Source organism: Xiphophorus couchianus, chromosome 12 (assembly GCF_001444195.1).
Source record: "Xiphophorus couchianus chromosome 12, X_couchianus-1.0, whole genome shotgun sequence".
NCBI lineage: Eukaryota > Metazoa > Chordata > Actinopteri > Cyprinodontiformes > Poeciliidae > Xiphophorus > Xiphophorus couchianus.
In genome coordinates this window covers 28,814,446-28,828,983 of record NC_040239.1, presented here as the reverse complement: position 1 = coordinate 28,828,983, position 14,538 = coordinate 28,814,446, and the positions used below count along the sequence as shown (strand labels likewise).

At 39.3% G+C, this 14,538-nt stretch overlaps 1 protein-coding gene across 2 annotated transcripts; it reads right to left on the bottom strand.

Annotated features, from left to right (window-relative positions):
* Positions 1 to 5,315: 5,315 nt before the first annotated feature.
* On the bottom strand, positions 5,316 to 14,370 carry LOC114154314 (tumor necrosis factor receptor superfamily member 10B-like). 2 transcript variants are annotated; one of them, XM_028033303.1, is made up of 11 exons: positions 14,236 to 14,321; positions 13,545 to 13,604; positions 12,255 to 12,393; positions 12,041 to 12,169; positions 11,815 to 11,926; positions 11,614 to 11,705; positions 11,345 to 11,446; positions 9,434 to 9,453; positions 9,146 to 9,328; positions 7,157 to 7,193; positions 5,316 to 6,536 (listed from the first exon to the last, which is right to left on the bottom strand). In XM_028033303.1, the coding sequence occupies exons 1-11, from the start codon at positions 14,245 to 14,247 to the stop codon at positions 6,229 to 6,231; spliced, it is 1,194 nt and encodes a 397-aa protein (XP_027889104.1). In that variant the 5' UTR covers positions 14,248 to 14,321; the 3' UTR covers positions 5,316 to 6,228. The 2 variants fall into 2 exon arrangements, with proteins under 2 accessions (XP_027889104.1, XP_027889105.1); XM_028033304.1 differs by lacking the exon at positions 13,545 to 13,604 and having other exon boundaries at positions 14,236 to 14,370.
* Between the last annotated feature and the right edge of the window lie 168 nt (positions 14,371 to 14,538).

Below are 14,538 nucleotides of genomic sequence, written 5' to 3'. Positions count from 1 at the left end.
GCATTGTTAGATGTAAAATCTGCAACATATTTGTAACTTGGAAGATACACATTTAAACAGAGCATACATTACATAAAGATAATCACATCAACAGTAATATTTATTATAACCATCTTAGATTTCAAAATATCAAATAATTAATTGCTTCAAACGATATATAGACAAATAATGACCAACAGTTTCAAAATTCACAGGGTTTGCTTATTTTTTCCCATGTTATGGAGGGGGAACAGGTTATTTCAGGCAGCTGAAATATATGGTTCCCCCCTCATAACTTTGTCAAATAAAGAGCAAATGTTACCAAATTCACAGGATTTATTGTTGATGATAAGAGGAATAAACAGAGTTAAGGCCTTGTTGGTGAATTAATTTGTTCCCATGTTATGGAGGGGAACAGGTTATTTCAGGCAGCTGAAATATATGGTTCCCCCCTCATAACTTTGTCAAATAAAGAGCAAATGTTACCAAATTCACAGGATTTATTGTTGATGATAAGAGGAATAAACAGAGTTAAAGCCTTGTTGGTGAATTAATTTGTTCCCATGTTATGGAGGGGAACAGGTTATTTCAGGCAGCTGAAATATTCATTCTCTACTCTCCTCCCCCCATAACGTTTGGGAATAAAGGGCAACTGTTGCCAAATTCTCAAAAATTGTTATGTGTGATAGCCTGCAGTATACTAGAAATGCCCTTACTACAGTAATCTGTCATATTTTACATTAGAACGGGATTTACCAGAAAGTCCACGCTTTCGTCTTTTCAGGAAGTCTTAATAATTATGCCATGCTTTCAGCAATCGTCTTATATCAGCAATGAAAAATTATAAATACACACTAAGTGTTGACTGACTTTTATTTCTGTCAGGCGTAAGTGACAAAAGTTAGAAAAAGACCGATTCTCTTGGCGTTTAAAATAACACAAAACAGCGTAAAAAGACCTCGTTTATTTAATTATTTTTACAATTTTGTAAACAATAGCTGCCGATTAAACTAAATGTTACAAGCTTGACATGATTAACTGAGTTGTTTTTACCGAGAAATCGATCAGAAGCGCCGTGAAAATGGTCAGATCCGCCTCTCCGGCTGTAATGCGCGCTCCCGACACAGGGGGAACAGATTTTCGCAGGGGAACCGAATAGCGCACAAGACCTCCATTCTGATGACTGAAATTCAAAAGTGCTGTAGTACTACCGTTTCATACTGGATCACTTACAGCACCGATGTAAACTCTATAAAATGAACGTTCTCTATCGTGGTATCACCCATGGAAGGATTAAAAAAAAAAAAAAGATTTAAATGGGTTCATTTTTCTGAGGGATATACAGTGAGGGTGTTGTGATTTTAGTAATTTCATGTTTATAAGAGCGATATTCTGTTGTCCTTTCATCCAGGCGGACAATAAAACACGTTTTAATAGAAGTTGCTGCTTTGACATGATCGCAGCACTGTAAAAAACATGTCTACACAAATCCTCAATAAAACATGAAATATTTGAAAATCAGAAAGTGAACCACAGCAACGTCATCAGCCGGTGTGACGCTGAACGGATGCGGTGAAGCTGCCAGTAGCAGGAGAGCGGAGCTGACGGGAAGCTAACAAAAACACTGAAGAGACGGAGAGCTGCCATCGATACAGCTGCATGTTTTAATGTTACACAATACAGTTTTAGCAAGTTGCTCAAAGTCTAAACTGGTGTTGTTGTGCATTTAACAGAGGTGGGGACTCGAGTCACATGACTTGGACTCGAGTCAGACTCGAGTCGTTAAAATCACGACTTGAGACTTGACTTGAAAAAATGCTCAAAGACTCGGACTTGACTTTGACTTTCATGCCATTGACTTGGGACTTGACTCGACTTGAAGTTGTTTACTTGAAAAGACTTGATATTTTTTACTCAGTCTTAAAATTTAAAACACATTATTTATAAAGTGGCGTCATTAATTAATTTCACTCACTCCGTATCAATATGCGCAGACCGTCACTATGGTTTTCCTCTCTCCTTATGTATGTATGTGTACGTAGCTGCAGCACAACCAATCAAATTAACAGGATTTGGACGTTTAAAAAAAACGCGGCTAAGCTGCAGAGCTCAGGGAACGAAATACGAAATAACCGCTCGAATATGCTTCCGCGAGTAATTTCTTTTGGCTACGTAGGTTATGAACTTTCGACTAAAAAACGAACTGCAACTTGTAAAACATGCAAGAAGAGAATATCGGATGGAGATGCCACGACGTCCAACTTTGTCCGGCATTTGAAGCTTCACAAAGATCGGTAGGTGGCGCTTTTCTTTTGCTGTAAGATAGTTGACTTTAGCTAACTTCGTGTTAGCATGTGTACTCCGGGTTAAATTGGTGATGATTTACCATAAATCCGGTCCTTCAAATGCCTCCACAAATAATGTGCACCGTGTTAGCTCAGGAAGCCGGTGGATAGTGAGCGGGGCTCCGGAACAGAAAGCAGATTCTGGACCTGAACACAGGGAACAGAGTCTCTCTGTCCCATCATGATGATGAGCCGGGTCTAGTATCATCTAAGGATGGTTGGTGTATTTGAAGACATCTACGTTGGGAAATTATATTGACAATATATTGTTTTGACAGGTTAGAGAAAAGAGGAAAAATCTGCTGTTATGGTTCTTTGTATTGTGCTGTGGAAATGTCAGCATTTTCCTCTTTTTTTATTGAATATCAAGTTTAACAGAACTGGGCAATAAAGTGGTCCAATTTAAAAATGTTTTTTATACTTTGTGTTCAGCTACACATGTTCTATCATTTGAGATAAATACATATTTTAAAACGAACAAATGGTCTATTATTTGAATTTTATGTATAATTGCAAATTATAAAAAAAAATTAAAATAAAAACGACTCGAAATGACTTGAAATTAAAGGTTCCTGACTTGAGACTTGACTCGACTTTTGCCTGTCTTTACTTGAGACTTGACTCGGACTTGAGGACAGAGACTTGAGACTTGCAACACAGTGACTTGGTCACACCTCTGGCATTTAAGGTGTAAACTTCGAGCAAACGCCGCCCTTAAGTAAAAAATTACCGCCAGCGCCCCCTGCCGTCCTCTGAACGCCCCACAGGGGGCGGTACCGGCCCCGTTGAGAAACGCCAGTCTGTGGCAATGAAGCCAATTTAGCTAATTCTGATTTTAAGGCATAATGAGGCAGTTTTATCATGATTCAGCCAAAGTAATGAAATAACAAACTGGAGTCTGATTTTTATTGTTAATGTGTTTCACCCTATTGAGCAGTGATAGTAAATAAAATGTGTAACATGTCTTTTGCTTTCAGTATTTACTTACTGGAGGGCTTTGCTATTTGTGCAGCAGAGCCACAGGCAGCGCTGCTGTTGCTCAGCCTGCACTCTGGACTGAACCATTGTTCTAACAGTGGCGGGGGTGGACACAAAAATTCATTCTAGTTTGTTTTTTTTTAAATTAGATGTATGGCAGATTTATTTCATGCTTTGTTTCTAATTCATTTTCATATTGATATTGTGTAAATACAAAGGTTTCTTCTATGATTTCTTCCATGACGCCTTTATTGTAGGCAGCTTAAACACTGAAAAAGAAGAAAAACGTGATCCAGAGGAATCCACCAAAAACACTCCCACCAAGGAAAATAGCAAAGTTGTTCTACTTGGAATATCACTATTTTTGGAATAAACACAAGAAAATAGCTTTCTTGATGAGTTCCATGCAAAACTTGGAATAAAGAGATTTTTTTTTTTTTTTTTTAACTGAAAAGAACTGCTTATGGCATCAGCGTGACTCCGCCACAGCAATGTACATCCTGAATATTCAATGTCAAGCACATTTATATTTGATGTAATGAAGTATAATGTGGGCCCTGAGCAGCCACGCGCTACGCCCTTATTACAAGCGAACCAAATCACCTTTCTTGAGCGGTAATTTGGCTGCTACGGCGGACAGCCGCGACGGAACGCTTAATAATATTCTCAGACAACATTAGTTTGATGAATGAGAGTCAGAAGGCTGATTTGTTACAGCGGAGGCGTCATTTAACAGAAGGATAGTGTGACACCTCTATTAAAGACCGGGAGTGCGCACCGTAGGGCTGCTCTCTGAAACGACGGGCACGGCGAGCCCATCAGCATTCATTATGGTAATGTTAGAAAAAGACACTTGTCTTCAGAGTAAATGAACAGCAGCTCGCTGAATAAAGAATGAAGGGCAAAATGAGGCGGCGGGCTGCCGACGCTATTGGCGGGTGAAACCGAGTCGGAGCAGCTCGCGAGGCCGGATTAATACACGGATGTAGCATTTATGACGGATTAAAGCAGGTTGACGCCAGGCCCTCCCTACAGACAAAAGGGCCGCAATAGCTTCTAGTCATAGTTTGAGAAGTTTTTCTACAGAAAAAGCTCTGCGGGTCCCTACATGTCCACCTGCTGAGTCGCTGCCTGCTGCCGGACAATGCCGAACTCTGCGACGCACGTGCAGCTGTGGAGGGTAATCTAAAGGTCACATGACGAGGAAATGCTCTGCATGTGGCCACAGCGTCGCTTATGATTCTGTTCAGTGTCCATGAATTTACCAAAAGGACTAACGGGGTCTGAAACCTTTACAACCTGAAGAGCCATTTTTCCTCGCTAGCCAGCAAAATAAAACTCGTTTAGAGCTAGGACTGCAACATGACTGCCTCTATATAAAATTTGGTGTCATTTTAAATAACCCACCATTTTATCTTTAAGATTTAAAGATGAAAATATGCTGTATGTAAAGGATGGCTCTTTTTCATGGGATGAAATATGACAACAAAGAACAAATACCCTAATCTAATGACAGAATCTAAAATCATTACTGCACTTATAAAAACGCAAAGTCTTAGTGCTTAGTTTCTGGTGCAAATATCTTAGTACACTTAAATGGACAAAACATCACAAGTATCTTTCCAGCAAGGTGTAAGAGCTTGATTTAAGTCAATAATTCCAAAGATATTGATTAAAAAAGTAGTAGGTCAACTGGTAGATTAATTCACTTGGAACAGGAAAAATATCTTGTAAGTGAAATACTCTGCCAGTGGAACTATTGCTTTTTTGCCTAAATATATAAAAATTATAAAATATATACTGACTTAAAACAAGTTGTAGTAAAACAAGCATCACATTCCTGTGATGCTTTATCTTATTTCAAGTGCACTAAAATATCTGCCAGTGGAACTCATACTTTTGTAAATTAATAAGAAGCAGACGTCACTTTTTTGGTCTAGGTAAACAAACAAGAGTTGGATTAAAGTAGCCTAAACAGGTGTGGTGTGAATGCAGAATATGACAGAGGACAGGTGTTTTTGATTTCTTTCATCTTCATATCAGGATGAGTTGAACCACAGATGAACAGAAAGTTACCAGAACTGAAACGTGCACGTAAAAAATTCAAACAATGGACTGAAGCAGATACATCCGATCAGAACCAGCTGACCAACATAACATCACTTCATAGAAAATGTCGATGAAAAATATGTACAGTAAGCTTCAGCAAACTCCAATCAAATGTTAAACAGAACAAAATCAGAATTTCTCTTCTATAATGTTTTGCTACTATTAAGAGCCCCAGAGGATAATAAATTTGATCTAAAAAACGACATTAAATCCAAGCCTATCAAAAGCACCTCATGATTGGGAAAACATTTAATACTGGGACGAAAAAGGACGTTATAATAAATTAAACCTGTTTTCAGTGCATAAATACATGAGATCACACATTTCAGTAAATGATCAGGGATCACTTTGAATCCTCATTCACCACGTAATATAAAAAACATGTACATGAGAAATAAAAAAAAGTAACATTGACCACCCTGAAGACAACATTCTGTTTGGTCTGGAGTCTCAATCAAATGAGCAACATAAATATAAAGATATAAAAAACAACTACCAGAGAAACAGAAGTTCCTACAGATAATTTCCAGGCAGAGTACGGCTCCACCAGACTAGTGGCAGCAGCGATTAGCAACATCTGGTGGTATTGCACTCTGCTGAGCTCCTAACAGCAGCTGTAGACGGAATCAGAGACAATATTCTGAAGACGGAGATTACAGGAGCTTCTTAAAGAGACGGACGCCAGTTTCAAGGCATCAGGTTTGACTTTGGTTGGCTTTGATGCAAAGTCAAATTTCTTAGAAGACATTTTTGGTATTCACATCATTTTCACAACTCACAGTAACATATAAAATAAAAAACACTTAATATTCCTCCTTTAATTATCTCCCACAGACAAACTCTCAAGTTCATAGAAACCTTTCTGAATAGATTTCTCCATGACTGTCTCTGCTGTTCGTCTTTGGTTGAGGTCCAGTAAAGCTCTCAGCAGGTGGTTTAGACTGGCTTCTTTCCCCTTCTTCTCCACCCAGTAAGACAGCAGATAATGGATCCGGTCTTCGTGAGAAAGATGATCTTTGCTTCGGATCTCGTTATCTTCTATGCTGAGCTTACGGAAGAACCGGTTGTGGAAGTCCACGTTGAGCTCTTCAAAGAACTCAAAGCACGCCACGAGAGATTCAACACCTGGAAACAAAGGAGACGATGCTTCAAACACCTGACGGTCAGTGTCGAATTACAGAGCTTTGAAAAAGTACTCATACTGGTTGAACTTTAACCTCATTTTGTTGTGTGTTAACCACAAATATCTATTAAAGGGGTACTATGCGAGAGGCCAACATTGTATTATAAGGCAGAAAGAAAATCCCTGTTTTGTTTCGTTTCCAAATGCTTCTTTGTCATAATGCAGCCAAAGAGCCTGTTGATGCATTTTCTGCACATTCCAAGGATCACACTAGAAGCACTTTGCTATCATCTAGCAGTTAAGAGTTTGAACAACATCCAATTGCTATTTTGCAGTATTAAGCTGTATTTGACAGTGATAATGAACCAGAAAGATTTAACAAAAGCTAGTATCTTTTCATTTGAAAGATTATTTATTATATCTGAGTAAAGGAAGCTGCATACATGCAAGATACCGTTTTCTGAGATTGTTTTCGTCCTCCACTTGAAACAATAATTTGTGTTGTTCTAACTTCAAAAAATCCCAATAAGCAATATTGCATTTTTGATTGCAACATAATATGTGACAAGTTATAGGGGTGTGAATATATGTAAACATGAAAAGAATAGATTTTTTTTTTTACCATTCTTAGGAATGAGGGTGGGGAATGGCTCTTCTTCCTAAAACACACAGAGAAACAGGTTAATGTACCAAACTGATTTATTAAAAACATAGGTTTTTATTTATGTGAGAGACCAGATTTGATATTCTATCATTAATAAGTAACAGTGTCCTGTGAGGTCTGCTTGAAAAAAAGAACAAGTCAGACTCCGAGGTTAATAACAGAGCGCCGCAGCACAAGCCAGCTGGAGCTCCGGCTGTGAGCTACAGTAGTGGAATGAGGGGATCTAGATAACTGACCTTAGTTGGAACAGATTTATGAAAATGCTCACTACAGTAAATGAACAAGATGGAAACAGCACAGATTAGGGCTGCAAAATGTTATTCATTTATTACTATCTTAACATGACTGTAGGCCATACCGATGAAGAAACTGCCTAGACTGTAAAGCTCTGTCCACACAGAGACTAGCACGGTGTATTCATGGAAATGATTCTGACAAAATATGTGTTTCAACAGGATGCAGCATCACAGGAAATGGTGTAGTAGGTATGCCAAGCCAATCAGTGGCGCTGTAACACTGCCACAGAACAACACAGAAAGGTATCATGTTTGTTATTGTGAGTGAGGCACGTGTTGGCTAGAGAGAGATGAAGAGTCAACATTGTCTAAAAAGAAAAGAAAAAAAAAAAGACAATTCGCATTGCAAAATGTTTTTTTTAATCCATCTGCTTCATAAATGATTGTTGCGTGACGCAGTGGCTAGAGTGGGCGTCCCGTATACCTTGATGCAGTTGTTCTGAGTTTCTGTCCTCGGTTCTTTTGCTGCATATCTTTGCCCCCTTCCTGTCAGATTACTGTTGAATAAAGGCCACTAACAACAAAAAAATCTTTAAAAGAAAAAAGATTTGTTTCTGGTCTCCAAGGATGCTAAGTCCATGTGGAGCCATAGCTTAAACGACTAAATCTTTTGCAGATACTTCATATGGATTTGTCCCAATAGGTTGATTTAGTTAGTTAAACCGTTATTTCATCAGGCAAAACATTAAGAATGTTAAATAAGAAAGGAAAAGGGGAGGTCAACAACATCAACAGCCCTGCAATAAGTGATGTGTTCATTAACATACCAAACATTACCCCTCATGTTTAACCCATCTGTCCCTGCTGTCCACTGCTAGAAGGCGGTACCAGGACAAACAGGGCAGCGGACATTTGGAAGGGACTGAACATGTTTCCTTCCTGCTTCAGAAACACTCTCAAAGGTTTTTACAAGAAATGGATCAAAGGCTGACTAATGGAAAATTAAATGGCAACAAAAAAGGTTGGTCACTATTTTACCAGCTAAAGCTCAGGAACCCTAAAACTATGTTTTTTTAACCAAGATAGTTATTTTAGATATGTTATGAATATAACTATTTACCAGAGGTTAATAAGCCATCTTCTCCTTTAATTTTCTGTAAAGTTTATACATTTATATTTCATATTTGTACGCTGTGAGCACATGAAACTAAAGTCAGATTACTTGTGCCACAATGAACCAATTACCTCCTTTCCTGTCTAGCCTCTCTCAAACAAAGGCTCCCTGAGCAAAAAAAAACAAAAAACCCCAAAACAAACAAAAAACAATATGGATAAATCAAAAAAATATATACATTTCTGAAATTTGGACTTCTATTGATTTGCTTGATTTGTTTTATGCTTGGCCAACAGATGGTGCGACTTTTTCCTGCAGCAGAATATCTGTTTCTACTGAAAAAGGTGAGTCACTACTTATGTTGGATAATTTTGTCTGTGTGTACTTCATTATATGAGGTGTTAAATTCCTAAAACATAAATCATATTTGATGCATGTATTTTAGGCAAAAGTGGCTGAAAGTGAAAAAAGCGGCAGGTTTTAGGAAGCAGACAGTTGAGGTTTGTTTTGTAGGAAAGCGGAAGCAGAGCTGAGAAACCCAACATCGCAGCGAGAAGGCTGGGTGAAGAAGAGGTGAAGCGGAGCAGTTAATCTCACCCTCCTGTTGGGGTCTTCCCAGGGGAGCGTTTCAGCGGGGTCAGTTAGGTTGTGCTGAGAGCTGCTGGCAGAGCTGGGATTGCTTTCATGCAGATTTATTGTCTCCTCCTTTCCTTGAGGTTTATATATGTTTGCATATGTGCTTGGCTTGGTGCCGTGAGGCTTGCTCACTGAAATACAACCCTGGAGATAATGAGGGGGAAGCATATTCAAATATGCACTTGAAATTTGTCAGTTTCAGGAAATATTGTTTTGTCAATATTTTGAGATCGAATCAAAGCGACTCACCTCGTTGAAACTGTTGGAATCTGAGGAGAGAGAACAGATATTAGTGTAAGGAAACGGCCTTATTGTAGTGATGGAACCTGAGCAGGAAAAATGTTCTGAGAAAAACCAGCAGCCATCTTTCAAAGAGGATCAGCTGAGGACCAACATATGTTTGCTCTGTGGGATTACTGTTCATCTATGTTGAATAAACAGAAAGTATAAAGTGTGTGAGTTGCCATGGCACCGACATCGTTAGCATGAAAACACCATCACTCATCCATTATAGTCCAGTATAACCAGCTTAATGTCTGTGTGACTAAGTGTGGCTCATCCAAACTCTCAGATACCACAGATGCTTCCTCCAGGTATTAAGGAAGCCTTAAGAGGCTCACACCCAGTCTAGGAGGTATAAACAGAACTGTTTTCACTTGGGGTGTTATATTCCAAGGAAGCAATATGCCTAATAATTTATGAAAAATAACTTGTCTGTGCTGCTCTGATAATAAAACACACACTGTGGGATTAAAGGACAAACAGGTTCTGTGACAAGTTTGAAGTCAGTGATTATTCAGTCAGATTTGGCCAGCATATCCACACTTCTTACTAAATGTAAAGAGGAACTGTTCAGACCTCAATCATATTACTATTAATATAATACTAATATTATTAGCCAGGGTCCTCTTCATTCATCTGGGCAGCAGTGGGATAATAAACATGGCGTCTTATGAGCCGGGTTGTATCCAAACATTACACTCGTCACTTATTGTTTTGAATTAAATGACAAGTGCAACATTTGGGCATTCATCCATTGTGTAACACTGAAACAAGGAAGCGCCGGCATGCTGCTGCTGATAGACATTTTCTAGAGAAGAAATGCCTCAGGAGACTCAGGAGATTGTGTGATATGTAGAATATTCTCGTTTTATGTAGCCAACTATATCAAATGTACTTCATCCTATTTAAGTCCCATTTCACTGTGTAAACAATGTAGACATAAATGAGGCCTATTGTTGTTCAGTTCCAGTTCAAACATAGTGGTTGGGACCTTTAGTCCCATACATGCAACAGCACAGGGGTGCCGTCATTTCTGACTTTTCATATATGAAAAAGATGATTGCCATAGTTAAAATAGCATTTTACTATAAGGTGTCATTTGTAAGGTTACACTGTAAAAAATGAACAGCAATATTCTTGATTTATTTAGCCTGCCATGGAGAAAAAATGTGTTCATTTTTCAAAGTCATATTTTTACCATGTTTTTGACACACATATATAAATGTCAGACTTCCAAAATAACTATTTAATTCACAAACTAAATATTTAGTTTCGAAGAATATATTTATTTTCCAAGCTAAACATTTAATTACCATCCAAAATATTAAGCTCGGACCTATGCTAACTAAATATTTAGGCTGCTAGTTAAATATTGAGTTAATATACAGATTAGCTTGGCAATGAGCACAAGTGGATTGTCAAAATATAAGCTAGGTTTTGCTGACCTCTATGTATAATGGTAAAAATATGACTGAAAAAAGAAAACCCATTTTTTTCTGACAGGTGAAATAAATAAATAATGCCAATTTTTTTACAGAGCAACTTTTACAAAAGGCTCCCCATGCTTCACACATATATATTTGCTCCACATATATAGTTGCTGAAGAACTTTAGCAGATGGACATGGTGAGTAGATGGCGGCGTGACAGGAGTGCAGGGACTCATGGAGAAACCTGGTTCTGCTCCACAGAAAGGTCAGACTGCTGCAGTCATTAACCTGGAGCTACGATAAACCAGCTGTACAAGCTGCTATATGGTCAACAACAGACTTACAGTCTATGGCAAAATAGAAGAGTTGTTTCACTGTTATTATTTATGTATGTGAATATTATTATTTCCAAGGTTTGAATATATAAAAGACTAATTTAATCAACCTACCTGCTGTTCTCCATTTCTTCTTCCAGAGGATGAAGATAATTATGACCAAAACAAGAAAAAGTACCACAAAAAACACAGTCAGAACTGCCGTCAGAGTAGTATCTGGTAGGAGGAAAACACAACATTAACAACATTTCTGTGAGGAGAAATGAAACATCTTGGTGTGAATCAATCTCCCTACAGTGTCGGACTATTAGTAGGTGAGAAACTAGGCGGAGCGGCTGTGTTTGCTACGCTGATCTGTGGGAACGTTTTGAACAGAAAACTACCTGCTTCTGGGCTGGTTATGCCTGGCAGTTTCTTGCACTCAGTGTTGCTGGTAGATGTGCAGTTCTTCACCACCTCCTCATCACCGTTACATCTAGCATAGAGGCAGAAAAACAGGTTAGTGAATGGCAAAGACCCTAGCAACAGCATCACTGAGCGTTTCCGAGTAAAAGCTGGATGAATGAGACCACTTGTCTCCTCACCTGGAACACTTCTTGCATATTTCACATGCTTCATCTGGATGGCAGTACCTCCCCGGCTTGCACCGACACAACGTATCCTGGGTGTGAGAGCACACCCTGACTATTTCCTGATCTGAAAGCAGCATTAAACAGGCCTTGTTAAGTCAGAGCTGATGCTCAGAGCACGGCATTGATTTTCCTCAACAGGCCTTTTAATCAATAGCACCAAACTGTCAGGAAGAATTACCTGGAGGGCACTGCGTGCACTTGATGCATTGTTTCAGTCCGTTGGCGTGCTCCGTGAACGTTCCATAGTCACACTCCTCACACGTTCCCTTCGTGCCCGTTTCTGTGCAGGGGGTTTGCACGTACTGACCTGAAAGCCATAAGCAACGTCCATATTAATTTCTACCATGGTGAAGCGTTTAGCTCGGTTCAAGCGTTCAGCCTCTGTTACTTACCGGCTTCACATTTCGAGCAGCAGATGCCATTGTGCAGGTATTCTGTGTCTTTTTTGCAGGAAATAAACCGGCCCGTCTTCACACCATGCTGTGGGTAGGCTACCACCAAGTGGAGAACAGCTAACGAAGCCCATAAAACCTTGGAAAACACAACATGTTCAAAAGGTTTATTCTTGTTTCAAATTTTAAGCCATGTTACAGTCGCACCGACTCATCTTTGGACGCACATTAAAAACGGAATACCCAAATAAGGCTCTAGAAAACCCTACAAGTTGAACCTTGTACCCTGATTAACCAGGCTCAGCCCAGAATCCTTCCCCCCGCCACACCCGTCTTTCTGCCTCTGTTTACTTTGAGATCAGACAATTCCAAGGAGAAAAGGAGTGTGGGGACTTAAAGTTCATCCTCTCTGATATGCCTCAGACGAAAATATGCAACCCTGGTCTCACACACACACACACACACCAGAGACGAATTCAAAACTATAACACCACAATCTTTAGAGAAACGCACAGGACATTCTAGAGTTTAAATATGGATAACATTAAACTGGTTATCTGCCAATTTACATTGCTGATATACAGTATATATATATGGATAAAGTCATTAAAGGACAGATGTAGGCTGAATAAAACTGCGCCACAGAGGAAAAATATCCTTTTGAAATGAGTTTTAAAGATATGGAAATTATAGTTGAGGTAAACATAAATTTACCTCAAGTTTTTATTCAGGTTTTCTTCCACTGGTTGTGGAACAACAACTTTAACTGAACCAGCTGATTAAACCAGCCAGCCTTTCTGTGTAGCCTTAATATTCTAAAACCACTGGCCCTGATTCGATCTGATGGGATGAGGAGGGGAAAAGACTTTAAAAGACCTAAAATCAATAGAACTGAGTAATGTAAACATCCATCTACCCATCAAATTAATTCTGTCCAAGTCCTGATTTTCTGGGACACTGTACACCTGAAATCATTCATAGAGAGTTTTGCCATTTATTCAAGAAACCCCCCCCCCAAAAAACAAAAACAGGTTAATGAAAGACAACCTGCAGTAAATCGGTTTATAAAGTTATATTTTTCACACTTCCTGATCCAGCTCGATGATGCAACACTAGCTCACACCAGGCAACTGGCCAGCCGCAGCCCAGTAGGTGAGGCAGAGCGCTTCCTTCAGCCACGCCGTCACAACACATCACAGCCAACCTCGCAAAGAAACACTCAGTTGCCATGGCATCGCACCTCTCAACCAGGTTTGACCAAATAAAGCAAAGTCGTGCCTCTGTACACACCCTGAATGTCGTAACGTCAGACACTAAATCCCTGGAAGAAAAGTGCGCACGCCCTCTTACCTGTAAAAAAAAAAAAAAAAAGAAGCACGTGCTGAGAGCCGCGCTGATTTCAGTCAGAAGGAAAAAAACAGCTGAGCTGTAAAGCCAGATGTTTTAAACTACTATTTAGACAGCAACAAACAGGAACACTGTTTCAGAGCTTCCTCGTGCCTTCACATGAAGAATCACCTTCTCACTTAAAGCCAATACCAAATGTAAAATCTCCCTTCCGCTCCAAAACAACAAAAGAAAGTTAAATTAAATTAAATATGTTTTCTATGAGCGGAGAGGGTATGAATGAGGGGTCTACTTGTTGAATTTCACACCTGCGTAAAGACGGAGAGGACAAGCCCTGGCATATACACGCGAGAGGGCTCAGTTAAAACTTTTATTACCCATAAAAATACATTTCTAATAAACCCACTCTGAACACGGCCTAGTTTCACGTCGACACTGAGACTTAAAAGCGTTGTTAATAAGCTTTAACACAGCCGTCACTGTTTAAACCCATGCCGGCTCTAATTAAAAACGCCACAGCGTTGATTAAACCAACTTTAATGACCGGCAGCAGAAAGAAACTAAATATCTGCCTCAAACCAACTGTAGCCAGAGTTTAGGGTTGTGTCACTAAAAATGGAAAACACAAACTTACCTTAGTGCTCATGTTTTCTTCAAAGTCGTAACAATTCACTTACAGACACTTCTAGACACTTCCAACTTCTAACGCAGTCTAACTCCTCTAGCTCTGCCTCAGGTGATAGTTGTCGTGTTTGACGTGATTGTAGGGCGGGGCTAGCAGCCCGGAAACATTTCACCCGGCTTGGTTTCGACACTCAGTGAGTTACTTTACATGAAGAACCATTATGTTTTCTGCAAAAAAAAAAAGAAAAAGTGACAGACATCCACAACCATACAATTTATGTTGAAATGAAACTTATTGTTTTTAAGCCAGCTA